This window comes from Podarcis vaucheri, assembly GCF_965113315.1.
Source record: "Podarcis vaucheri genome assembly, chromosome: 16".
Classification (NCBI taxonomy): domain Eukaryota; kingdom Metazoa; phylum Chordata; class Lepidosauria; order Squamata; family Lacertidae; genus Podarcis; species Podarcis vaucheri.
Window position 1 is genome coordinate 42,371,157 of NC_138754.1, and position 27,669 is coordinate 42,398,825.

The 27,669-nt window shown below is 41.4% G+C and overlaps 2 protein-coding genes across 6 annotated transcripts in view; one reads left to right on the plus strand and one right to left on the minus strand.

Moving 5' to 3' along the window:
* The window catches only part of ZNRF3 (zinc and ring finger 3), a 224,061-nt gene that overhangs the window by 60,021 nt on the left and 136,371 nt on the right, over window positions 1–27,669 (minus strand). The gene's annotated exons all lie outside the window — the stretch shown is intronic.
* KNTC1 (kinetochore associated 1) overlaps window positions 2,800–27,669 on the plus strand; it is an 84,831-nt gene continuing 59,961 nt past the window's right edge. For 4 of the 5 annotated variants that reach the window (XM_082203752.1, XM_082203753.1, XM_082203751.1 and 1 more), the window contains exons 1-24: window positions 2,800–2,919; window positions 6,910–7,030; window positions 7,508–7,623; window positions 8,399–8,471; window positions 8,825–8,902; window positions 10,627–10,661; window positions 11,352–11,462; window positions 13,998–14,091; window positions 15,615–15,667; window positions 16,556–16,668; window positions 17,307–17,364; window positions 17,460–17,558; window positions 17,788–17,831; window positions 17,926–17,991; window positions 19,377–19,452; window positions 19,763–19,888; window positions 20,451–20,540; window positions 21,132–21,194; window positions 21,990–22,051; window positions 23,773–23,884; window positions 24,229–24,372; window positions 26,217–26,273; window positions 26,354–26,455; window positions 26,689–26,802. In XM_082203752.1, the coding sequence (XP_082059878.1) occupies window positions 2,824–2,919; window positions 6,910–7,030; window positions 7,508–7,623; window positions 8,399–8,471; window positions 8,825–8,902; window positions 10,627–10,661; window positions 11,352–11,462; window positions 13,998–14,091; window positions 15,615–15,667; window positions 16,556–16,668; window positions 17,307–17,364; window positions 17,460–17,558; window positions 17,788–17,831; window positions 17,926–17,991; window positions 19,377–19,452; window positions 19,763–19,888; window positions 20,451–20,540; window positions 21,132–21,194; window positions 21,990–22,051; window positions 23,773–23,884; window positions 24,229–24,372; window positions 26,217–26,273; window positions 26,354–26,455; window positions 26,689–26,802 (2,103 nt within the window). In that variant the 5' untranslated portion in view covers window positions 2,800–2,823. Of the gene's footprint in view, window positions 2,920–6,909; window positions 7,031–7,507; window positions 7,624–8,398; window positions 8,472–8,824; window positions 8,903–10,626; window positions 10,662–11,351; window positions 11,463–13,997; window positions 14,092–15,614; window positions 15,668–16,555; window positions 16,669–17,306; window positions 17,365–17,459; window positions 17,559–17,787; window positions 17,832–17,925; window positions 17,992–19,376; window positions 19,453–19,762; window positions 19,889–20,450; window positions 20,541–21,131; window positions 21,195–21,989; window positions 22,052–23,772; window positions 23,885–24,228; window positions 24,373–26,216; window positions 26,274–26,353; window positions 26,456–26,688; window positions 26,803–27,669 lie in introns of those variants that run through there. The other variant, XM_082203754.1, reaches the window with a different exon arrangement.

Genomic DNA, 27,669 nt, shown 5'->3' on the forward strand with positions numbered 1-27,669 from the left:
TCTTGCAAAAGGCAAGCACCAGAGCCTCTGAGCACATTCTTGTTCAGGGTCGAAGTCTGGTCCCACGATCTTAATCTTTTACAGCTGCAAAAACTCCCCAGTTTGACTTTAATAACAGTTTCACAAGCTCCCTCTAGGGGAGACAATTTCTATTTGTATCCATCTTTTTTTCCTTTTTTATTTTAAAGGCAGATTTAGCAACAAAGTTTTCCTTTTTCGGATATTTTGTCAATATTTTGTTCCTTTTAAAAGCAAAAGGGAACAATTGACTCAATATGTTTCTGTTCTTTTAACTATCTGTCAAAGACGTTTGTCCATAGTCAATGGGCTTCTCCAAAACGTCTGTCTTGACACCCCGCTCCCAGGTTCAAGACGGTGGAAAACTACCTTTCTTTACTCTCTCTTCTGCAGGTTTAAACAGTCTATAAAAGATTCCCCCCTCTTCTCCTGCTTCCAAGGGGGGTTCAGTAGTTTTAAATGATGAAAATTTAGTCCTTTACAAACGACTTTCTGAACTCTAGCTTGCCGTGTCTTTGCTTCAATCTATCTACAAAAAACGGAAGGCGGACTTCCTGTTTAGACCTTCCCGCTTTCGGTGCCTAATTAAGAAATTTCAAAGTCCAATTTTCCGTTCTACTCACGGGTAGTTGTTTAAAGTCCAATTGTCCACAGGAAAAGTCAGCGCTCTCCGGCAACAGCAATGCGGCTTCACTCCGTGAAAGAAGCAGTCGATTCAAAGCACCGCGCCACTCACCCCATGTCGCTCCGGATCCCCAAAACAGGGTTTCCCCGCGAGTGGAGGGGGTGCAAAGGTGCCAGCCGAATCCCACATCCACAGGCTTCTCCCGCCTGTGGTTTTTAATGGGTCTCCGCCTCACCGTGGCGGTCCAGACCCTGTTTTCCACAGAGCGGGTTCCTCCCGATCGGAGGAAATCCGCCATTGCCAGAGGCGCTAACCCGGAAGTCTGAGTGAAAACTATCTACAGTATCCCCCTGCTGGCCCAGGGTGAGAACTTCAGTACACAACACCATTGAGATCTAGCAGGCACCTTCGCTTTATTATTTTTTGGTGCCTGCCAAAAATATTATTGTAATATTGATTTATGAAATAATGATATTGGAAACTGCTACATTCAATTTAAGAGGAAATTCAGATGGAGGAGATTAGAGGAAGTCAACTAAAATGTTTCTGAAAATGGATTTTAATTAATTAATTGATTTTTTATTTTCTGTTTAGGTATGTCAAGTCTGTTATATTTTTAATTTTTTTAAATTTCTATACTGTTGTTGTTGCTATGTTGTTGTGTGGTTGTATATTCTTTTTTGTTTGTTTCTTTGTTGTTATGTCTATTGAAAACTAATAAATATTATTGTCAAAAATATTATTGTTTAGACAAGTCTAACTTTTATTTTGTTTTAGTATTTGTATGTTTTATAATAGGGTTGTGAATTTTTCTAACTTTCCTTCTTCTTTCTTTTTGTAAACCACTTTGAGGCTCCCCCCCCCCCATTCAAGTGGTGTGTGAATCCTATGAAATAAATAAAATGGGTGCGCTCAGGGGCGCACAGTAGCGGCCCCGTTTCTTCTGGAACCAAGGCCAGAAGGGAGGACGCTGCGCACTCCTCTCGGGGAGCGACCGCGGGGTCTCCGCAGACCCCTCTCCACTCCCCCGCTCTTCCAAGCGGGGCGGCAGCTCTAAGGAGCCAAGCAGTCTGTTTCCAGACATCTCTCTTGCCGTTCCTATCTCTAGTGGCCGGGCGGGATTTCGCAGCAGCCCCGCCCCCTGTGCGCTGACTATATTTGACCCTCGAGGTGCTCCGTAGCCGACTGCCGCTGAGGAGCGCGCGCGCCAATTTGAGCGTCTGAGGCGGCGGCGGCGGCGGCGGCGGGGCGAGGTGCGCGTGGGTTGGGCGGGGGAGGCTCGAGTGGGGCTGGAGGGTTGGCGGCGGCCTTCCAGAGCTTCTCCTGTGGGATTTCTGGCTGCTCGGAGCCGGGCGGGAAGCAGGCGGCCCTCTCTCCCATTACGCAGGGAAATGTCAATGGGGGCCCGTGTGACTAACACAGGACTCTCCCAGGCTGGGGTTCTTTTTAAAAAAGAAGCTAAAACAAACATATTAAAAATACATTTTAATAGATAAAATGTTTTAATAGATTTAAGTGCAGTTATATTTTTCCAGAGGAGTAGCTACTGTATTTGTATATGAAAAACCTAAAGTTTTGAACTCTCTATTACTGTCTCTCACAGCCAATATACATAATTTAGTGTGTAAAGAGCCTTAGGATTTAATGCTATTTATGATATTTTTATTAGTTAGAAAAACTGTATAGAGTGATGTTTGTATATTGGAGGCAGGATATATTCCTAAAATAGAAGAATGGGAAAATGAGTTTCATGGTGTTGATGTTTCTGCTAAATTGACTAGTTAGTTTTGTCTTCTTTAATGTGTGTGGTATTATCTTATTGAGAACTGGAGACATTTTATTGAATACTAGGAAAAACACAGGTCGTGCCTCTAATACTGGTGGTACATTTGATATGTTTAATCTTGTACTTTTAAAGTATATATTTTAAGAAGTATAATCATTTTTAAAAGTTAAACTCGCCCCCCCGTTTATTCTCTTATAAAAGTCGCACACAACAGGGAAAGCTTATTCTGCTACATTTCTACCAGCTAAATACAGTAAATGCATTTCAAATTTTTGCCTGTGGGGACATTGCTTAAAAACACAGCATGGTTATTTTGTCTTAATACAAAGGTTCAAATCATTACTTTGCTGGTCTATGCTGTTCATTAGTTTCTCTTCTGATTTTCTCCAGGGCCATGTGGGATACTGTGGAGCTGTTGGGTGGTGATGATACAGGGAGTGGTGCCCTGTATCATATTAACACACTGCTTAAAGTCACCGCTTCTGAAAAGGTAGAATTTCTTTTTGTGGCGTCACTGCAAGAGAAGACTATGTAAAGACCTGTATAATGAATAACTTTAAAACTGAACTAAAAATCATGTTGACGGATGTTTCAAAGGTGCCACTGACTATGATTTGTCCTGTCAGTTGAAATGGGACTATAACTTAGGTTAAACTACTGTGGCATTATGGGCTGTAGTATCTGGTCAGCATCTAGATCTTCCAGAGGGCCACATTATTATAATAAATAATAAATAGTAATAAATAATAAATTTTATTTATACCCCGGCCAAGACTGGGCTCAGGGCAGCTAGCACCAAATACATAATACGTACATTAAAAACACAAAATCAAACAATTATCGTACTTTTCGCTCTATAGGATGCACCTTTTCCCCTTCAAAAATGAAGGGGAAATGTGTGTGCGTCCTATGGAGTGAAGACACCTAATTATATATATTGATTACGTTAGGTGAGCCTCCTTGTTCCACAACCAGGGAACCACCACTGAAAATGCCTGTTCTTGTGTTGCCACCCTCTGGGCCTCCCGTGAGGGGGCACACGAAGAAGGGCCTCAGATGATGATCCCAGGGTCTAGATTGGTTCAAATGGGAAGAGGCATTGAGGTATTGGGGTTCTGAGCCTTATATGTCAAGAGCAACACGTTGAATTGGAAATTATTTAGTAGCCAGTGCAGTTGGGCTATGATTGGTGTTATGTGCTCACAATGTCTTGCCTAGGTGAGCAACCTGACTTGCATTCTGTACTAGCTGAAGTTTCCAAACCATTTTCAGAGGCAGCCGCACATATAACGCACTGCAGTAATCTAACCTGGGGGTTACCAGAGCGTAGACAGCAGAAGTTAGGGCGGCTATCCAGATGGGGTGTAGCTGAGCCGTGCCACCAAGGCCACCTGAGCCTCAATTAACAGTAATGGATCCAGAAGTACAGTGGTACCCCGCAAGACGAACGCCTCGCAAGACGGAAAACCCGCTAGACGAAAGGGTTTTCCGTTTCGGAGGCGCTTCGCAAAACGAATTTCCCTATGGGCTTGCTTCGCAAGACGACAGCCCATAGGGAAATCTCAGGGACAGCGGGGAAGCGCAGCGCGTCTTCCCCACTGTTCTCGGACCTCCTCCTGCCGCGCGGCCCCGGAACGAAGCACCGATGCCGGGCGGGGGAGGGGGAACGCCTCCTCCCGCCGCGCGGCATCGGAACGAAGCTCCGATGCCGGGCGGCGGCGGGGGAACGCCTCCTCCCGCCGCGCGGCACCGGAACGAAGCTCCGATGCCGGGCGGCGGGGGGGGAACGCCTCCTCCCGCCGCGCGGCACTGGAACGAAGCTCCGATGCCAGGCGGGGGAGGGGGAACGCCTCCTCCCACCGCGCGGCATCGGAACGAAGCTCCGATGCCGGGCGGAGGAGGGGGAACGCCTCCTCCCGCCGCGCGGCACCGGAACGAAGCTCCGATGCTGGGCGGCAGGGGGGGAACGCCTCCTCCCGCCGCGCGGCACCGGAACGAAGCTCCGATGCCGGGCGGCGGGGGGTGGGACACCTTCTCCCGCCACCCGGCATCGGATGGCTTTCCTGAAGACTTGGGGTGGGAGGAGGGTTTTCCTTCCCACCGCCAACATTCAGAATGCTGTTCTGAATGTTGGCAGTGGGGAGGAAAAACCCTCCTCCCACGCAAGCCCCGGGAACAGAGGGAAAGCGCTGCGCCCCTTCCCCTCTGTTCCCGTACCTGTCCTGAAGGCTTGCAGTGGGGAGAAAAGCCCTTCTCCGCACCGCCAGCCTGGCAAGCGGTTTCCCTAGGAACGCATTAATTGATTTTTAATGCATTCCTATGGGAAACCGTGCTTCGCAAGACGAAAAACTCGCAAGAAGAAAAAACTTGCGGAACCAATTAATTTCGTCTTGCGAGGCACCACTGTACACCCAAACTAGGTACCTACTCTTTCAGAGGGAGAGTAACCCAATCAAGAGCAAGCAACCTCCCATTTATCTTGTCTAGGGAAGCATCCATTAACAGTGCCCCTGTCTTACATGGATTGGGCTTCAATTTCTTGGCCAGGGTGGATAAAAATCAATGATTTTTAAAATAATAATTAAAAAATTATTATTTTTTTAATTTAAATTGATTTTTTGATTAAATTGGATTTTTAAAAATAAAATGCTTTTGGAGGGAAAATCTTTCTACAGATACCGTAGTTTTCTATTTAAGTTACATTATACAGTGGTACCTCGGGTAACAGACGCTTCAGGTTACAGACTCCACTAACCCAGAAATAGTACCTCAGGTTATGAACTTTGCTTCAGGATGAGAACAGAAATCGTGCTCCTGTGGCGCGGTGGCAGCAGGAGGCCCCATTAGCTCAAGTGGTACCTCAGGTTAAGAACAGACCTCCAGAACGAATTAAGTTCTTAACCAGAGGTACCACTGTAGTCCAAAGGCTGTTCATCAGAAAATAAGGATTTATTTTAATTTTTTGATAAATGAATTCCATTAATCCATTCACAATGCCATGCTCTTCCAGAGGTCTCTGTAAGATTATTTGGGGCAGTTTTTCTAATGAGAAGATATTATCACATATGCTTGTTTTTGCAGTTCTCAAAAGTGTGAATTTGTGTCTGCAGAGATGACATGCCTTTTCTTCACAGGAAAAATGTTATAAAATAAACATACAGAGTTGAGGAAAAAACCTTAATCCCATTGTTCCTTTGCAAATTCATATTCACAGAATCAACCCCTTACCTCTTAAATGCTGAGTTCCAAGAGGTTCAATGAATAGTGGAATAGATCTGCACAAGTAGCTAAGTGTGAAGCAGTAAAAATGAAAGTGCAAACCTTGTGAGCAGAATACTCCACAAATCTTGGGATCTTTGTGTAATGATTGTGCAACTCAGACTTGAGGCAAGTGCTGAAGGCTCTTCAGGGCTGGCAACCTCTTCCCAGTCCCACTGGGTTCCAACAACTGCACCAACACTTAACTGTACAGAATACACACCTGAATCCAAAGCAAATCCAAAGAGGGGTGGTGGTGGTGGAAATAGTAACTGGGATCTGTAAGTCCTTGGTGAGACTTTGAATTGCTTGCCAGACAACTAATAAGAGTTCACTGGTTCCAGGTCCTTCTTCCCAGAGCTTGCCTGACATTGTCCAAACAATAAAGTCTACCTGGAACTTCCGTCCTGCAGCAGGAATCCCTGAACTTCTCTGCTCCAATCCTTTGTTCCCCTTTTCCAGCTTTCCAGCTGTTCATTCTGCAAGCCTGTTCCAGCCTAGGCCTACCACCTGTATCTCCCCCCCCCCACACTCTAGAAAAAGAAAGGCCAGCCTCTCCAAAGCCAGGGCTGCTGGGAGATATAGCCCCTTTTAGATTCCATTACATTTGTGTGTAAAGTCTAAGTTTTTTTTTTTAAATTGTTTAACTACATCAGTTAACAAACATGGATACATATGCTATGTTATCATTTTAGTTAAATAAATGATTTAAGTTGTTATTAAGGAAATTGGTTTTCCCCCCTCCTTCCAATAAAGTACAGCAGAAAAGTTGTCCAAATATGAAGTTATTAAACCTCACAATAATTTCATAATTATCGGTCTATGTATTTCTAATAGTATAACCAAATCAGTAATTTTTTATATAACTAAAAACCACTATGAAAATTTATTATTCCAAAAATGAAACATTCATCTGGTTGTAAATATTAAGATTATACCAGCAAGAATGAGCCTTTCTGTAAAATAGTGATTTAAATCAAGTCTTACTGACTAGTGATTTAAATTGTGATTTAAATAGATTTTATTTAAATCAAATCCACCCTGTTCTTTGCTCTCATCCAGTCCACGACCGAGACAAGACATCGGTCCAGTCAGATGCTAGATTTTGTGCTAGATACACACAGAAAGTTGCAACACACAATTTAATCTGGACAGACTGCTTATCTGTATGTATTTGTAAATAAATTCTGTTTATGTTCAGATGCTTTCTTTTATTGGTCAGGTTTTGTCTAACCCAAAGTTATATGGCTGTTCCTCCCGTGATGGATGTGTGTTGGTGGCTGACAGAACAGTGGTGGTGCTTGATAATATTTGCCAGTCTCTTAAGATGTTTCTTCAGTTTGGTGAGTTTACCATTTCGTATCTTGAAGCAGCCATAAATTGAATACTTGGAACTTTCAACGTAGTGTACCTCAGCTTGTTTTCTTAATTAAAATCTGTGCTCTGATCTGGAGTTTTGCATGTTCTGTGATATGGTTTTGAAATCCTGAACACAGGAACTCTTTCCCCTTTGAAGGAAACAGATCAGCCTGGTGCTGTCATGCCCTTATAAAATCACTTGATCAGGGCAGTGGCTCTCAGTATTAATGTTAGTATATTATAGACACATAGCCCAAATTTTTAAAAGTTTGTCAAAATAATTTTGCCATCTTTTGACCTATGAGTTGTTAAGACAGTAATAACTATCTAGTATTTCCCACAGCAGAGGAGTGTATGAGGCAAAAATTCACTGCATCTCGTTATGTAATAATAATGCATCGTCATTTCTGAATATAGTCACCCGTTGTGGTATCTGAATACTTCTTTTTAAAACCTTTTAGAGACTGAGGTGGAAGTTGTTGGATTGTGTCAAGAAGCACAGTTTCTTGTGATTGGGGAGAGAAGTGGAAGCCTACATCTGATTCATGTATCAACAAAGCAAACCTTGTTAACTAATGTATGTAGTTTATTTCTTTTTTGCTTCTATATAACTATATGCAGCTGCCTCAGACATTCTTAAATATATGAGTTTCTAAAAAGTTGCCTCATACTGGTTGCATTGATATGTGACACTAAACCCTGGGGATAAACCTAGGTGAGCTTTGGCTCACTTATGGCCCCCTTCCTTATCCTCCTTTTGCTGATTGCAAGGAAGAGATTGCAAGCTTTTGCTTATATTTTCAGCTAACTGTAGTTACTCATTTTGTCCAAGAACTGTGGTTAGGGTTAAATATAGTTTAGGGAAATAAGGTAGGATTGTAAACTATTGTTTGAAGTTGGCTTTCTCCCTAAACCATAGTTAGTACTAACCATAGTTTGTCTGGATTTAAACGTAGCAAGTAACCATAGTAGATAAGAGGCTTGGCATGTAATACTAAGCCATAGTTCAGTGTTACTTCTGAACCATTCCAGCCCAGTTACATCAATAGTCCAGTGTTATCAAATCAGTTGAATTTCCTGCTTTGCTATCAGAGGTCTATTTCACTAGAGATACTGGTAATTGAACTGTGGGACTTACGGGTGTGAAGCATATATTCAACAATTGAATTTTAGTTTTGGTATCCTGGTGAATTTCTGCTGTTGATGTGCTGACTGATTTTAAACTATAATAGATACTAATGTAATTTACAAAATTCATGATTTGAGTAGGATTAAATTAATATGTGGTGTAAATTACATTGCTTTTTTGAAACTCATTCTAATAACCTTTTTTAAATTAAAAATGTGTTTAGATGTTGGTTCAAAGATCTTCAAATGACAGGACTTATCTGAATCTTATTCTAGAAAAAGATAATGGAGATACAGGTACGATATTTTTTCTGAATAAGCTCAGGTTTTTCTCTTGTAAGCTCAGGTTGAGTGGGGGAGGGGAGGAAATGTAATGCCACAGAATTCTGCCTGATACAGGATACTTATATGATGCTGATTTGAACTTGATTCTGTGAATTTTCATCATATTTCAACTTGTGCACCCTTGATTATTTTTATTTACTTTGATTTCAATTACCTTGGTGTAAACCAAGTTTTCTTCCTTTATTTGCTCATGTTTGGAGATGCCAGGTGGCAGTTCCTTTACTTGAAGATCACATGGACACAATTTGATAACCCTTGCTGGGAAGACTTCTTGATATTTATCTTGTCTTTGGTTATTTTGATAGGAACCTACCATGCATTTATTCTCACAAACAGTGGCTTCTTCTGCATTACGCACCTCCCATTTGCCAAAACTCAGGAAGGTAGGACAATGTTGTTTTAGATCTAAAGCCTAATTGTGCATCATTGCATGGAAACATGTAGTAAGAGCTGGAGTTTTTCTTTCTGCTTTCTGTAATGATTAGAATCTCAGGTTTGTAATGTGCTGAGCACCAACATCTTAATACTGCAGGAGCAAGAGATTTTGTTCAAGTGGTAACTGATTATGTGTATTAATTGAATTGCACTGGCTTTGATAATCTTTATTGGTTTGTAGTATTCAATGCAGACCAATTTCAATATGTTTGCTTTAGAGAGCCAACAATAACCACACAACTGCTGCAATTGTAATATTTATAAATGAATGCAGGATACTTTTCACATGACCTTGAGCAGGACTTCAGGAACATTTAGTGTTGCTTTCTCAGTATCACGGCTTGTTGTGGTGTATTAACCAGAGATTGTAGTTTGCAACTAACTGGTTAGTTTAACAAGTTGTCTTCATAATCCATGGCTTGATGTTGGCTTATTTTGAAACTAACCAGAGTTTGTTGTAAACTGAGATTTTTGGTTTCTTCACAATTATAATCTGGGATTTTGTGAAAGTGAAATTAAATGCTACCAAATCCTCACAATCTTTTCAGAGGAGAATTGTGTGTGTGTGTGTGTGTGTGTGTGTGAGAGAGAGAGAGAGACAGAGGGAGGTGTGTGCAGGTGGGTTGTTCAGTTTTGTTTCAACTCTTGCATGTAGTTTTAAATTGTGGATTAATTTTGCATCTGACTGTGGCCATTGAGTCCTCTGGAGTTAGCTGCCTTGTAAGCATACTTGTGTCATGCTCTAGTCTGGATTGTATGAACTGATCTGTGCTGGTGGTAGTGGTGGATTTTGCCTTTGGTCTGTTCTAAATCTAGTATTTATGACAATATTTTTCTTTCTTTGTTCAACATATATCTAGCCAAAGTGTTTTGTTTTATATTCTTGATCATGCAGATTTACAAAAACTGAATGTTATTGTCTATCTTTATTTTAAATAACCGTATCAATATTTATTGCTTAATTATTAGATAAAATTCAGAGGAGTAGATGAGTTATCCGGCTGCAATCCTAACCTCTTTTCCTGAGAGGAAGCTGCATTGAATTCACTAGGAATTACTTCTGAGTAAACATGGTTAGGGTTGTGCTGCAATAGTATTATAACCAGCAAGGAAAAAGTATACAGTGGTATCTCGTGTTGCGTAACCTCCAGGTTATGGAATCTTCGGGTTATGGCTGTGGCAAACCCGGAAGTATATACTTCTGGGTTTCACCCCAGGCACTGAAGTGCTCCATCGCTCCGCTTGCGTGCGCAGAAGGGTGCCTCCAGTTATGAAGTTTTTGGGATACGGCCGGGGCTCCGGAACGGATCCCATTCGGAACTGTAGGTACCACTGTAATGAGACTTTTTCAAAGACTGATATATCATGGTATTAGATTTCATTGATGCACAGACACTAGTCCATGGAAGCTTAAATTACACTAAGCTGTTAGTCTTAAACTGCTTCCAAGACACTTTCTTTATCTATGTATACTATAAGTTATTGTAGTAAGCTACTGCAACTGCAAATTTTCCTGAAGTATACATTAATAAATAAATGTGTGATCAGTAAAGAGTTTACAGAAATCAAATCTGCCTTCTGAATCTGTGACTACAACAGCCCAATAGAGAATACTTTTAAAAAATAGATATGTAATGTTGCTTTTCTCAACACACATTTTATGTTTATGCAGCAATTGACAAGCTGGACTTCAATTCTGCAAAGAAGGCAAGTGGGGGCATTCATATATCTTATATATTGTGTTTTGGTTTTTGAAATAGTTTGGTTGTGATTCATAGTACTGGGTGTGTGTACGGATCTACTAGGGATGCAAAATGTTAATTGCCACATTAAAAATGAATTAATATATCACATTTGTAATCCACTGCTCTTCTGTGATGGAGATTAAGCAGAGTAAGTTATTCTTTCCACTTACCTCAGGAACAGGACGATGCATCACTCTATTGATGGAAGGAGAGACCTTCCCCTGTTCCAGGAAGCTGAAGAGATTTCATAGAGCTTTGCTAACATTCTTATAAGGATAGCTGCCAGATTCAAGGTTGATATCTCTGACCCTGATGGAAAAGTATGCCCTATATGAAAGCAGATGGCAAGCACCAACTTCTCTCATGGGCAGGAGAGAATGCCTCTTCTAAGATGATGCCTGCTGCAACACATGCGTGCATCACCTTATTAATAAATAAAGCAAGCATGCGTATTCCTTTAGAAATGCTATTTTTATCCATATCCAAAAATCTGAAATGTAATTGATAAAACTACTTGGCTAAAGAATTCATTAGGTTTTTTTAATCAAGTTACTCCACCAAAGTAATTTATCATTTCTCTTGCGATTGTGAGTTATTTCTACCACTTTAACAAAAAGTAAAATCTGTGAGTGGCTATTTGTCTACCTTACAGTTACAAGGGCAGGTGGAAACATGTTTTATTTCTACAAAAGACTATCACACCATTGGCTGCCTGACTTCCACAACTAAGCACACAACTAACAAGATCACTTTGATAATAGGGGTAAGTATTATTATTTGAATACCTTTGTCTGTGAACTTCCTGCAGCAATCTGTGCTGACTTCAGGATGTGCGCAAAATATTTGGCTTCTGTAGTCCCTCTTATGTGTTCCCATCTCTCTGTTGAGAGATTTTGTACCCAGGTGTGTTTTGCTCTTTTTGTCTTCATATGTCTAAGGCCACAAAATGTGTCATGTGATGTTGTTTCCTTTTCTCAGCCACTTCATTGCTAGCTGTTGCAGAGACAAGCAACATCATGGTTGAATATCCCTAGTGTTATAAGAATTTAAGGTCTCAAATATATAAATTAAATGTTCATAAACTTACAAGGCACATAAACACATACGTAAGTATATAGACCACATGTCTGGAACAGTGCAGGAAAGCAGTCCTGAAGCCTTTTTGACTTTCCCAGTGACCTCAAATATTCCTCTGCAGCAAGGGAGGCAAATGGGGAAAGCCCCATTGTCTCTTTGCTCACAAATCCTGTCTTAAGGGTGTATCTGTGTTTGAATAGAGTGAGGCTGTGACCTGGATTCAGGAACTAAAGTATTAACCATCACAAAAGAGTAGCCAGTTACAGATAGGTAGCCGTGTTGGTCTGCCATAGTCAAAATAAAAAAGTTCCTTCCAGTAGCACCTTAAAGACCAACTAAGTTAGTTCTTGGTATGAGCTTTCATGTGCATGCACACTTCTTCAGATACCAGCACCTTAAAGACCAACTAAGTTAGTTCTTGGTATGAGCTTTTGTGTGCATGCACACTTCTTCAGATAAAAGAGTAGCCAGACTGCCCAGGTAATGCAATCAGAGACCATTATCAATCAATCAGTGACCATTACTGGTATCCTGGCCTTAGGCTTCTGCTGTAGGCTGCCCCTTCTGTGATGTATGTATGATGTATTGGGGGGTGGTCTTAGGCTTGCAGGGTGGCAATTTCAAAAAGTCTATGTAAGGGCAGGCACACCTTTATTCTGGGTTCCTCCTCCCTCCTGCGTGTGGGGAGTGAGGACCCTGTTGCAACAGTTTAATAAAGATCAGGCTTACTAGCTGCTTTGCTTCTCAATACTCTGGTTGGCCTCTGTTATTTTCTCCTATTGATAGGGGACCTACATAAGGACTTTATACAGGCTCTTGGGTACCCCATAAGGGAAAAAGAGCAGTTTTTCTTATAACACTACATAGGTCTAGCAGGCAGGGGCATAGAAGTAATGTCTAGTTCCTGTTCGGATGTATGGGCACTGGAAGTGCTAATTTCAGCTTCCTGGCATTTTTATGCTCAGGGGACGATGACCCATTAATGTGATGATATATTAATGTGATATGTGCAGTGATCTACATGCAGGTTACAGCTGGGCTCCAAGCACCTTCTCCATAAAGGGGATTTTAATAGTAGTAATAATTTTATTATTTCTATTATTTATACCACCCATCTGATTGGGTTTCCCCAGCCACTCTGGGTGGCTTCCAACAAAATATTAAAAATACGATAAAGTATCAGACATTAAAAACTTCCCTAACAGGGCTGCCTTCAGATGCCTTCTAAAAGACAGATAGTTGTTTATTTCCTTGACAACTGATGGGAGGACTTTCCACATGGCTGGCGCCACTACCGAGAAGGCCCTCTGCCTGGTTCCCTGTAACAGTCTACAAAAATGCAAACGCAACACGCTGGCTAATAACTGTTAGTAAATATATAATCGGTATGATGTCATTCAAAATATACAAATAAGCCACTTCAAAACAATATATATATCATACAACACATCTCACAAAATATACAAGTAACTGCAAGACAGTGCATCCGGAATAGTTCAACTGTTTCGGAATAAAGTCTTCATCAGTGAATAATTATCAATGAAATATACATACTAGTGAAGAACATACTAGTGGATCAGGGAGACCTTCATACCTGCCCACCCCATCCCCCCAAAACAATACTTCCGTCTTGTCAGGATTCAACCTCAATCAGTTAGCTTCCAGCCACTCACATAGGACCTTTACTGCATTCACTGGTTCTGATTTAAAAGAGATGTAGAGCTGGGTATCATCTGCATAATGGTGAACGCCCAGCCCAATCCCCCGATGATCTTTCTCAGCAGCTTCATATTCATGTTGAAAACATGGGGGAGAGGATTAAGCCCTGAGGCACCCCGCAAGTGAGAGCCCAGGGGTCTGAACACTCATCCCCCAACACCACTTTCTGGATATGGCCCGGGAGGAAGGAGCAGAATCACTGCATAACAGGGCCCCCAGCTCCCAACTCCTCTAGATGGCCCAGAAGGATTTTGTAATGTGTGTAGCAGTTGCAATTCAAAGCAGCACTGGCAAAATCCACCAGCAACTGGTGGCCCAGAGTCTTCCAAAAATGTGATGCTGAGCCCAGAAATTGGGGTGGGAGAGGGTTCCAACTTGGCTATTACAATTTTAAAATCTTTGTGCCTATGATTTTCATAAGAACTAAATATCTTGAGAATCACTGATTAGGTCTGTTGTGAAACAGAATGCAGGTTTCTGATACAAATACTTTTCTTAAAAGGGTACAGGTGACTGTGTGATGTCTGTGTGGGAGGTGAATCCTAACAAAAGGCAGATAAGCATTCAAAGTGTTGCTGATTCAAGTTTGATTGAAGGTATGTTTTCCAGGCATAGGCACCCTAAAGAACTCTTTTTTTCAAAGACTTAGTTTCCCACGACCTTTGGTATTTATTTAAAAGCCCTTGTTTCCATACTCTTCCAGCTTGTCAATATCTTTTTTAAATTGTGCTGCCCAGAACTGGACACAGCAGTTCAAGCGTGATCTGACCAAGGTGGAATAGACAAATACTATGATTTCCCTTGATCTAGACACTATCCTTCTGTTGATGCAGTCTAGAAGAGCATTAGCCTATTTTGCTGCTGCATCACACTGTTGACTCATGTTCAGCTTGTGGTCTACTAAGACTTTTAGGTCTTTTTCTAAGTTCTTATGCTTGGGGGGGGGGGTGCCGGAAAAAGCCACTCCTGGAATCTGCAAGTGACTAACAAAGACATGAACTTTGGATTTCTGAACTGTACATAGTTGCACTAAATAAAACCTGGAAAAGACAGGTTGGAGTCCTGGCTGTTTACTTGCAAGCAACCACCTAGAAACCTGATATTTTCACATGTACTATTGACAATCCAGGTGTCCTCCATCTTATATTTGTGCAGCTGGTTATGCCTGCCTAAGTGTGTTACCCTACAAAGGGGGTCTGGAAATAGCCAGTCCTTTTTAGCCAAATAAAGGCAAGCAGCATCTTGGAAAGGGTTCAGATTTATTGCAGACTGTTGTAAGAATAAATGATCCAGAGGAATTATGGACTCCGAGCATACATTTCAAAACCTCTTTATAGCTTTTGCTTTACACAATTAATTTGTGATCGATTCTTTTCAGCAATACGATTGGATAACAGAACATGTAGAGCTTCATTGGTTTACAAAAATTATGCTCCTATCTACCAGCAATACAGTGGCAACAGATAGTTCTGAGCAAAGTTTATAGATTCACTATTCTTCTGTCTCATACAAATGCCTTTGAAGTTTCTAGTCTTCGAAGGGCAATGAGCTCTTGGTGTGTTTTGCTAAGCTGATAAGAAAACAAGAGGCCCTGCTTGCTAGGAAAAAGACAGAAATATTCTCAGGTGGGGATGCAGGGAGAAAATGCTTAAACTTCCAACTCTATGATTCTATTACTCTACAGTGTAAATCCTTCATTTACTCAATTGACAGATTATCTGATTGATACTGGACATCTCTGGCTTTGGGATTTAATGAGCATTACATGTGTGGAAAGAGAGAGATGACTGTGACTCGCCAGATGCTGCTGGGCTGCAGCTACTATCCTCATCATTGCCAATGCCATCATCATTTTATTATTTGTACCTCACACATCTGACTGGGTTGCCCCAGCCACTCTGGGCGGCTTTGAACATATATAAAACATAATAAAATATTAAACATTTAAAAACTTGCCTGACTGCTGGTCCTACTGGCTAGGGCTGTATTGGAGTCCTGTAATATCTGGAGGGCCGCAGGTTCCACACCCCTATTTTACAGTTTCTATTTCAAATGCAACTTTTTAAAGCAAGAAATTAACAGACTTACATCCTTTTTTCCTTTTTACATTTTTTTACAGCTGCAAAAATGCTTCAGGTTGTAGATGAATTATTGTTTGTCTTGGATAATGAGGCAAGTGCTATTTTGATTTATTTGTTGCCCAGTTTTACAGATTGCTCCTGGATAAGGTTATGTTCCATAGTTTCAGTATTTGGCAAATGGACAATTAGGAAGAAAACGTTTGTTTCCACTAGTGGAATTCAGAGGCATTCATAACCATGATGAGCTCTTATTTAAATGGTTAATTAATATATTGAACTTTGGTTATGTTTTAAGAATGTTTAAGATAAAGGCTACTTATAGTTTTAATTGATTTTTCATTTCAAGTAACAAAGCATACCCATACAAGGAATATAGAGTTTAGTAGAAAAGAAGGAAAAATAGCAGCTGATGGTTTTAGTTTTAGATGTTTCAAGAAAGTCAGTTAAATGAAATTGTTTCTCGATAAGGTTCCATGACTTGATGGAGGGTGAAAACCTTGTTCGATTGTCTTAACAAAGTCAGTAAAAGGATACCATGTCGAGGTGTGAGCCTCCCCCCCCCACCCCGATTGATACTCCTTTTGTGAAATGGTTAATTTGTCCACAAGTAGGATTTCCAGTGTTCAAAATTTGCCATGCACATTTTGCACCTGGCTCTCAGTGCCTGAAGTCTCCACCATCCGGTGGTGCACACCTAGGGATTCATGGAACTTGACTGTTTTTGCATACTAGCAACACATCCTGTCATGTGAGAGAAGATGTGCACTGTGGAGAAAAAATGGAAACGATGAAGGGACAGAAGCCATTGACAGCCCTGATTAATGAGCACGACAAATTATCCACCAAAATAGAAATGTTTGTTTCATAGTATGAAAGATCTAAGTATTAGAAATGTATACCTTCATGGTTCATATAGTCAAAGGTAATAGGTCTTAATTAGTTACATCATAATGACACTTTTGTTTTCTTTTTCTTGTAGAATGGTTTGTCTTTGTGGAATATTTGCACTCTTACCATGATTTGGAACTGTTGTTCTGTTCACATTGAAGAATTTATTCTGATTTCAGAATCGGATTTTTCAGCAGCTGCAGGGTAAATTCAGGATTATAGCATACTTGCTGAGAAATATGAAAGGGTGTGCCACAGCAGAATGGCTCCTCCCCATGCCTCTTACCAGAGCTGATGCCCCCACTTTCTTGAAATTTTGTATTCACTGACTTCAGAATCAGCCCCTGGGAACAAAGAAGGACCTAATTTCTGAGCAGACATCCATAGGAATGGGCTGTGTTTATGTGTTGTGTGACTAATCAGTTGTTATTGAACTACATCTCTGGCCAGTAGCCATGTTCCATGCTGAAAAACAGGGGTGTTGGGAATCCATGATCATTGCAGGGCCACAGGTTTCTTGTCCCCATATGGCAAGGAGAGGCAACTTGCTGCCCCCTCCTGATGGAGCCAGCATGGTGCAGTGGTTAGAGTATCCAACTGGGTTCAAATTCTCACTCAGCCGTGAAGCTCACTGGGCGACCTTGGACCAGTCACTGTCTCTCAGACTAACCTACATCACAGAATAGAATGGGGAGAGTGAGAATCATTTATGCCACTTTGAGCTCCTTGGAGGAAAGGTGAGATACCAATGTAATAAATAACTAAAGTACTGAAATAAAATGTAAATGGTGATGGCTCATAACTTTTGTCATTAGTTGATGCATTTCCCTTCTTTTGTTAAGACAGGGGATTGCCAGTCTTAAGCTAGTTGCTTTGACAAACCCTGATGATGGCAAACAGGTAATTGTCTTCTATCAAAGAAAAGCTTCAAAACATTGTGCCTGTATTTTGGCAGCATCCTTTAGGATTATCCTAATTGCACTATTTCTCTGTAGATGAGGAACATCGTGGTGTTTTCACTGCCTACTATGCACCAGCTCTATTCTTTGGAAACTACTAATGTTTCTTCATTGATTCAGAGCGGAATAAATACGGTATGTTTTTCTCTTTTCTTCAATCCTAAGTAAGGCTGACGAGGGGGAATGTAAAAAGAAATCCAAGTCAGAGTTTAAGTATTGTAGGATTTGGTACAGTGATTCATCAGATATTAAAAGCTTCCCTAAACAGGTCTGCCTTCAGATGTCTTCTAAAAGTCCGATAGTTGTTTATTTCTTTGACATCTTGTACAGTTAAGGTACATGGTACATATTGTTTCCCATGCAGGATACAATTTACTTTTTGGAAGGAATGTATGAAAATAACCAAAGGTAAGTTTGCACTTTAATAAAATACAATAAAAAGCTGCTGCTTTATTTTTGATGGTTATCAAAGCTCTTTTTTAAACCACACACTCATTTCTAGGGCATCAGACCATCCAGTCTCATTTCTGGTATTGAGATGCTTAACTGAAGCCTTGCCTGAGAACAGGTATACATATATTTTGACTTCTACTACTGCTTATGTAGAAAATTTGGTACTTGTGATATGGCTGAGCCAAAGTTAAGTGTGTTGTAAGCCTCAATAACTTCAAAGTGAAAGAGTTAAACATATGCTTAACATTACAATCCTATAAGTGTCCACTCACGAGTAAGCCCTATTGAGTTAATTGCAGACTCATTCTCCCAGTAAGAACATAGGAAGAGAAACATATCTCCAGATGGAAATCCCTAAAGGTAAATGAAATGGGCTTTGGACCAAGAAACCTCTGAAATCGGTTTCTTTACATCTAAGAGAATAATCACTAAAATGATTGCATAGATAGCACCTCTTTCTTGTCTTAATGTCAGATAATTTCAGCTACCACAGCTGCTTGCTGGAGAGAGTGCGAGGAGGTTTGGTCATATTTCCTTATGTGGTGGTCCTGTAAGGCAGTCCTCAGTTATTTAATTGTAGAATTGTAGAGCTGAAAGGAACCCCTAGGGTCATCTAGTCCAGTGTTCCCCAAACTTGGGCCTCCAGCTGTTTTTGGACTACAACTCCCACCATCCCTCACTAGCAAGACCAGTGGTCAAGGATGATGGGAATTGTAGTCCAAAAACAGCTGGAGGCCCAAGGTTGGGGAACACTGATCTAGTCCAACTCCCTTCAATGGAGGAATCACAACTAAAGCATCTGTCACAGGTGGCCATCCAGCCTCTGCTTAAAAACCTCCAAGGAAAGAGAGTCCACCATCCTTCAAGGGACTCTGCTCCACTGTCAGAAAGTTCTTCCTGATGTTAAGTCTGAATCTTTCTTATAACTTGAAACCATTCATTTGTGTCCTATCCTCCAGAGCAGGAGAAAACTAGCTTGCTGCATCTTCCTTGTGGCAGCCCTTTACATATTTGAAGATTGCTGTCGTATCTCCTCTTTTCCTGGCTTGACAATTCCTTATAAGGCTTTTTCTGTGGTGGAGAAGCCTTGCTGAGTGCATTGGTGGTGGGAAAATAGCTAGTTTAGTTAGTATACCAGCCTGTGCCTGTAGATCTCAGGGGGGTTCACAACATAAAATTACAATATAAGCCCCCCCCAATACATAATAAAAATAAGAACAAAAACAAGTCAATAATCCCCCTCCCGCAACACATTTAAAAAGGGATTGGATGTCAATCAGCCAAAGGCCTGGGAGAAGAGGAACATTTTCTCCTGGTGCCTAAAGGTGTATAATGAAGAGTGGGTTTCTCCCACTCTGTTTATTTATCCCCCTCCCACCGGCCCAAGGTTGTGATCATGTAACTAAAGTGAGTGTAAGTAATTAGATGAATAGATTTAACTGGCTGTAACCATTTTTAAGTGTGAGGCAACAGCAATTCGTTTTCTCTCCCTTTTTTCAGACTGAGCCGTTTACTTCACAAGCACAAATTTACTGAAGCTGAGAATTTTGCTGTTCAGTTTGGACTGGATGTTGAGGTAAAGGACTTTGTCTGCAAATCGTACCTCATCACTTACTGCCAACTGCAAAACCACAATGAAATAAGTAGACAAGGAAGCTCTCTCTGGTAGCTTCTATGCCTACTCATTCCAGTCACCCACTACAGCAGGAGTTTTAAATGTAAATTTCAAAATTGTTAATGGAGGCAAGGGACTGGTAAAGAATAAACAAATGTTCTGCAAAATTTTCTCTGACAATACTAGACAGGCCTGCTACTCTGAAAATAAAGAAGATTCCCCCCCCCCCAAGTGGAAATAATGTGTTATATGTGTGTTTAAAAAACAACAGAACGTTTACAAAGTGAAAATGAGCTCTATTTTGGAGAGATTGGCTTCAGAGTCTGTTGCCGGAGATTGCCAGTCAGCCTGGCTAGAACTTGTGGCTCAAGCTAAAGAAACGCTGGATAAAATAAAGGTATGGATTTATCCTACTATATTTATTTAAAAGCATTTTTATACCACTTTATATACAAAATATCTAAGCAACCTACTACATAGAGTGCACTGCAGCAATCCAGTCTCAAGGCTGCTGATAGCCAGGATATCCCTTTCAATGAGCTGTTGTAGGCATTTGAGCCAAAGCTGGTAAAAAGTACTCATAGTCACAGAGACTAGAACCTCCAATGATTAATGATGGATCCATGAGTACTCCCACACTATGCTCCAGTTCCTTCAGAGGGTGTGCAATTCTGTCTATAAAGGCAGTTCACCTGTTTTCTGGATCCAAGTACCTCTCACCCACAGGACCTCCATCTGACCAGGATTCAGCTGCAGTTTATTAGCCCTTACCAGGTTCAGAGCCTAGACTGCTACACTTTCTATGGAGAAGCCATACTCTATGCGTGTCTTGTGCATGTGTATCTGTAGCTCTCTTGCAGTAGATAATTTGCACATGGGTGTATGTGAAAGGTTTTTCTTTTAAGCTGTTTAGAAGATAAGTTTATTCTGTGTTTTTAATTGTTTCTCCTTCTAAATAGGATAACCAGTTTGTAACTGACTACTGCATAAATACACCATGGCCAATATATGAAAGTGCTCGGGAAATGCTGAACTATGCCAGAAGCAGGGTAGGTTTTGATAGGTGCTTTCACACATCCTACTTGACTAGGGCCTTGGGAGACCCATCCTGGAGGAAGAGGTGTGGGACCCCATAGAGAATTGAAGCTTAGCTGAGGGCCTGGAAGAACCTGCTACAGTTCTAAAGCAGTGTAAAGTACCTAGTGTCACCTGGGTTGCTGACAACCTCTCCAGCCACATTACTGGCTTTGCCTCAAACCCTGATCTTCGCTCACCCAGACCTTAAGAGGGAAGGTGGCAGAGCATCTGGTGGGAAGCCTCTGGGAAGTCAGCCTCTGGAAAGTTATCACCAGGTGTCTCTGTAGGATGAAGTCTCTTTGGAGGAAAGAGTCAAAAATTGCAGCTGAGAACAATGGCCCAGGAGATGACCAAGCAGGGCAGGGGCTGGCAGGGAGATTCTAAGCTGGCTTAACAGTTGTTCACTGAGTTCCCTCTAGAGCTCTCTTGCGCAGGCCCTGCTCCAGCACTAGATACTGGTCACCGACATCCAGAACCAAACCTAGTTTACAGCTACCCATGTAGAATTTTTTGTTACAATGTTTGCATTGGACTGCAAGTTAATTTAGCACTTATCATTTCAGATCCTGAAGAGAAATGACAAAACTGTTTCTTTCTTGACTGGGGACCCAGCATCTCTTACAGAGGTAATGAAAACCAAACTATCCTAGACCTTTAAATTATTACTGGGGTGTGGGTGAAATGAGGAACTGGAAAGAGAACCTTGGCCTCTACACTCTGGCTTGGCTCCTCTAGCAAGTGTCTAGAGGCTGTGAGGCGGGACACTGATACTTCTTCTTGTCAAGGGCACGAGGGAGTGTCGGTATGCTTCTGACTCAAGCACTGCGTTATGCTGTTTCATCTACAGAGTGAAACATTTAAATTTATTTTAATACATTTCTGCTCTACTTTTTAGGGCAGACCTTCACAAGGTAGTTTATAATGAGAATAGTAATGAAACAATTAATGAATAACATAGTAAAGAATAGCAACATATAAAAGCTATTTTCCAACTGGATGAAAAGGCTTAGGTGTTCATTTTGTATTGTTTTTCAAGTTTTTTTCCAGCCATTTTTGTGCTATTCAAAATATTTTAGCTGTTTTTGTGACGTGTGTAGATCAACTTGAGAGATATATGTAAAAGGTGATTTAATAATTTTAAAAATGCCTCCCTAATAAAAAATTTTTTGGCAGAATTAAAGCAAAAGCCCCTCTAGGATCTGCTTAGAATGCCACAAGATGTGAGCAAGTGGCATTTCCAGAGGAGATTCCAGAAAAGTCTAAAAAGGCTCAGCCCATCCCTGATATCCTCTAACCTAATCGTGCACAGTGGAATACTGAGTTGGCAGTTCTAAAGAATTTGTCAGTTTATTGGCAGATCTCTTGTTAAATGTGCATCCAAGTATTTTTCTTGTCAAAAATCAGTGTTTTTTCCCTTCCAGGTGATGAAGGCACAAGCAAAGCTAACTACATTTTGTGGAGCATTTGGATCAGAGATGTTCAGGTCTATCTTGTTTTTTTCTTGTGTTGATTTTGGGTTTGTGCATGTGTAAATTATAACATTTTCTAGAATGATGTACATTAACTGTAGTAGATTTTTTTTCTATTTTGCAAGACTAGAGAAGACAAAAATAATGGGGATTTGAATTTTTAAAAATCCTATTAAGGTTTATATACCACTTAATCATAAGATCTCAGGGCAGTTAAAATGCAGGATAAAAACAAGTAAATAAGTAGATTAAAACAGCAAAACAATACTCCCCCTCCCCACAGACACATTTAAAAGGCTATAGAATATTAATCAGCCAAAGGCCTGGTTGAAGAGGAAGGTTTTCGCCTGGCTTCTGAAAATATATAATGAAGGCGCCAGGTGGTTCTGTGTGAAATAAGTTTTTTCTTCTTTATTTTCCTTATCTTCCTGTTGTAATCCAACATTCTCTTTGGCGACCCTTCACTTTCGTTCTCTGCACACGCAGACAATTCTCAGTGCGTCACAGCCAATACAAAGGGAGACTGGCCTTCCACCATTAGCGCCAGGCATATATCCAAAGTTCCCTTCTTTGGTCTCATTCCAGCTGCTAACGAGCTACTGCTTCAACAAGAACACCATTACTCCCATCATAAATTCTTTTATCATTCCATTAAGAGTCTTTGCCAAAACCTTAGTCAAATTTTCACAGTCAATTTTGTAGTTAAACCATAACCATAACGATAGCAAGATATTCTTTCAATTCCACTTGCATTTTCAAACAATCAGGCAGTCAGTCTTTTAAGGGGAATTTGCCAAATAAAACAGCAGATGCAAAATATATCAAAAAGAATAATGGAGGCTCACCCCTCCTCTGTTCCGACATACCAGTCCAATTGCGACGATAATCCTTCTCCAGGTCAAATCCTTGGCACCCAGTGGCTGAATCAGTTAGCAGAGTACTTTATCTCCCCTAGTTCAGAGCATGCCTGTTAATTAAGTTCAAATTTCATCTTAAAAAAGCAGGTGTCCTCTGCTCATGGCGACAGCTTTGGAGAGTTGCCGAAAACATGTGGTGCATTGCACCCAGCGCCCCCTGCCCCCTCTTCCTTCTGGGTGGGCAGCAGGTATTGGATGAACTGCGGGTGGAGCTGCCCCCTCCCAGCCCGGGGGGGGGGTTGGGAGGATAATTACTCCCATGTTATCCTTGATTAACTGCACGGAAAGGCGTACAGTGGTACCTCAGGTTACAGACGCTTCAGGTTACAGACTCCGCTAACCCAGAAATAGTACCTCGAGTTAAGAACTTTGCTTCAGGATGAGAACAGAAATCGCACGGTGGCGGTGCAGCAGCAGCAGGAGGCCCCATTAGCTAAAGTGGTACCTCAGGTTAAGAACAGTTTCAGGTTAAGAACGGACCTCCAGAATGAATTAAGTTCTTAACCTGAGGTACCACTGTAATGTAATGAAAAGTGTAATGGGTGCAGCCATTCACTATAGCAGCCAGACAGGAGGTGTTTATAACTCATGTTTTGAATCTATAAGCAAGGCTCAGCCAGCAGAGTACCATGATAATTTGATTTTTCTTTTTTTTGTGTGTGTTATCTAATCCAAAACCTTCGGTTGGTTACAAAACTCAAAGCTGAACACATTTTTGGAGGAAGAATCTTCTGTATCTTAATTGCACCTCTGTTTTCGTATTTATAATTTATGTTTTTGTTGGGCTATGGTTTAATGTTCAATTTTTGTGGTTCTAGTGGAACTGCTTGGTTTGAATTTCTGAAGAATGAGGACCTTTTCAGGGACATCCTTTTACAGATAAAAGGAGGAAATCTCATGTCTGCCCAGTACCTCTGGCTAAGGCATCAGGTAAACGGTTTTGGATATTTCCAGTGGTCAGCACCACTCTCTGTCCTTGCCACACTCCTCCCCACTGCTGTTTTGTGTTCCTGAAGTATCTATGAGATACCTTGCTACTTGCATTGCCTGTTCTTGGCTGCAGCTCCTCAAGATCTCTTACGACTCCACTGCACGTCCATTAGATTGGCTTGTATCCCCTTTGTATGATACAAAGGTAGCAGGACTGGCAAAACCCTTTGCCTGGACCTGATAGTCTTTGATTTAAGAAAGCAGCTGCATATAATCACAAGCCATTCACTAACTACCACAATTATTGGTCTGATGGTTGTGAAAATCTCTTTCCTTTTCTCCAGGAAGACTTCAAAAGTGACTTTAATGTGAAAATGCTGGACAAGTTGCTTAATACAATCCCTACAACAGTTTCCCTCAAAGAACTATGCCTGTGGTTTAAGGATGTTATCATTCCTTTTGTAAGGCGTGTTGTACCCAAAGGACAGGTAGGGTCTAATGGGAGACAAGGGGGATCCTTATAAAATATGGGTGAAGAACCCACATCTCAGGAGCCACATGTTGTCCTTGGTCTAATTCCATGTGCTCTGGGTCTGCCTGGCACTGGCATGCAGTCCCTAAGGGGGGTGGGGAGATTTCTCATCCTCTGTCTTTAGAAGATCTCAGTTAGTGAAGATTGGTGAATAGGCAGATGCACTGATTTATTTATTTTTAAGTCCTAGTAATTTTAAGCTCTGGTAAAGGTGGAGATTGCACAACAGGTTGCACAACAGTTGTGATAGAAAACAGCTGCAATAAATTTGTCCAAATACTTCTTAATATTTAAAGGACATTGAAGTAAAGTTAATACCTGTTGGGTTTTTAAAGTACTAAATTTAGCATATAAAATTATGGAAAAAAATGAGAATTGAAAGTGGATTACCGTATTTTTCACTCCATAAGACGCACCAGACCATAAGGCGTGCCTAGTTTTGGGAGGAGGAAAACAAGAAAAAATTATTCTGAATCCCAGAAGCCAGAACAGCAAGAGGGATCTGGCTTCTGGGATACCGTGTGGCTGTTCTGGCTTCTGGGATAACCGCACCAAGCCTCTTCAGGGCAGCGGGATGAAAGCTCCCCCTGCCTGAAGAGGCTGCGTATGGCTAAGGCAGAAGCCAGGACAGGCGCATCGCTGAAGGGGCACTGCGCAGTTCTCCCTCTCTGCGCAGTGCCCCTTCAGCGAAGCTGGAAAAGGAACAGAAGGAGACCCTTCTGTTCCTCCTCCGGCTTCCAGGACAGGCGCGACGCTGAAGGGGCGCTGCGCAGTTCTCCCTCTCTGCGCAGTGCACCTTCAGCGAAGGGGGAAGAGGAACAGAAGGGGCTCCGTTCCTCCTCCCGCTTTGCTGAAGGGGTGCTGCGCAGCTCTACCTCTCTGCGCAGCACCATTCACTCCATAAGATGCACTCACATTTCCCCTTACTTTTTAGGAGGAAAAAAGTGCATCTTCTGGAGCAAAAAATATGGTACATTTTGTTTTAAATGCCCTAAGTCGAGGCCAGATGTGGATACCCAAATCAAAATACATAATACATTTTTGTTCACCCTGGTGCTAGATGCATTTTTCACAAGACAAAATAGTTTGAAAGCTACGGTGGTCATCTGGGCCTGCCCTTCTGTATGCCTTGCTTTTACCTGGTGTGTGAGTGGAAAAGCTGCTTCTGTTTTGGTGCTCAGGCAATTGAACTCACGGCTCTGGGTAATCCGTCTCTGCTAGGGATAGGGGTTTATTTTGTTCACTATGCATTTTGATGTGAAATTACCTGATTTGCCGTTCTCATACCAGTGCTTTGATTGGAACATAGGTACTGGGAGTTGTCTGCGTATCAATGAATTTCTTACAGCTTATCTAACAGGTTATGACTTGTAAGGTGGTCTGAGGGGCACATTTTTTTCTTAAATCTTTTTACATTTTCAAGCTGCCTATAGCAGCTGGCAAGCACAGCACTGAGTGAGATGCCTTTTTAAATGATCCAGGTAGCAGCTGTACATCGTAATGTGTGACCTGTTGCTAGGGAATTGTATAGAGAAAAGGATGGCTGCCCTGTTATACCTAAGCGGGTAACTACCTTTTCTTATACAATGTCCATGGTAGCTAAGTAGGTGTGGCCTGATGACAAGTTCTAGTGCTCTCTCCTGTAAGGGACCATCATGTAAAAGCACTGGATATATATATTTAGTATGTGGACTAGATGACGCTCAACGGTCTCTCCCAATTCTACAGTTTTATGATATTCTCATTCTCTCTCTCTCTCTCTGTCACTCTCTCTCATCTGGTTTGATCCTTATCATCCAGGAAAAAATAGCAAAGTGGCTGGAACAAAGAGCACGAAACCTTGAGTTAATTGACAAGGTAACGTAGTAATTCTCCTGTAAAACCCTGCATATTGCCTCTCTCCAAAAATGTCACTAATGTTTCATTTTTCAAAACAGGCCAACTGGCCAGAAAATGGACTTGAAATGGCACAGGTGTTTTTTATCAGCAAAGATCCAGGTGAAATTGGATCTGCATCTTTCTGGCCTGGAGTTTCTTTGGTAAGGATTCTGCTTTCATGAAACCCATGTTTGGGAAAGTGTTAGCCTATACATGTGTTTAGAATTCTTAATTTATCCTGTTAAGCAAATTACCCCATTGCATTTATTTTAATTAGTGAAAATTTTTGAAAGCACACAATTTTCCAGAATTTAGTAGTTTTCCTTTTTTATTTTTCTGTTAAGTGCAGAAGGATAATTTTGATGCAGGGAAATTTCACTGTTTTGTGTTTCAGGACAATGATGGTGAGGAGGTACGTGGTTTAGCAGAATTAGTCAGTGCTCTGCAGGGCTTGGTGGACCTCTATAAGACATACAACTGCAGGCTGGCCCTCTGCGACTTTGAAAAGGTACAGTAAATTTGTGACATTAAACCTCTGTGTAGATGCCTGTGTGTGTGTTTTGGTAAAAAGAAAGAATGAAAGATTACTGTTACATTTAATTTATTAATGGGATTCTATGCCACTGAGTCATGATTTACATGTAAGATAATTAAAAACACAAAAACAACAAATAGATACCAAACAAGACGAAAATCCTAACGATCCAGCTAGGGAAACCTAACAGAACAAAAATGTCTTCAGCTGTTTCTGGAAAGTGCAGATAGTGGGTTTTATCTCAACAAAAATGCTATTCTGTGGAACATGGGCAGCTGCACTAAAAGCCTGCTCCAAGTTACTGTGGAGTGCCCAGGCTTCTGAGATCTTTGCAACTTCAGGAGAAACTCTCCCATTAGCTGCAGTGATTTACTGAGTGTATAAGGGATAATGAGGTCTCTCAAGTACCAATCCCTTGAATTTGGGTTGGTAGCAGACTGGAAGCCAGTGCAAATTCCCCAAGCAAGGTGTTACATGCTGGTGGTAGTTTGCCCTTGGAAGCAACCTGGCTGTAATGTCCTGCACCAGCTGCAGCCTCCAGAAGAATTATCTCTGAAAAGCCGTTAGAAGAGCCAGTGTGGACTCAGATGAAGGAACCGGAATCTGAATCACTGCTTCCCATGAGATACACTGGCTGATTTTAAGCCATTCAACCTCAAAGGTTGTTGTGAGGCTAGGATCTGATAGTCATGTAGGAAGAGCCTGCTGGGCCAGGCCAATGGCCCATCTAGACCAGCAGCCGGTTCTCACAGTGGCCAACCAGAAGCATGCAGGAAACCCATAAGCAGGATCCTGAACCAGGTAAAAGGGCTTTCTGCCCTCTTGTGGTTTCTAAAGCAC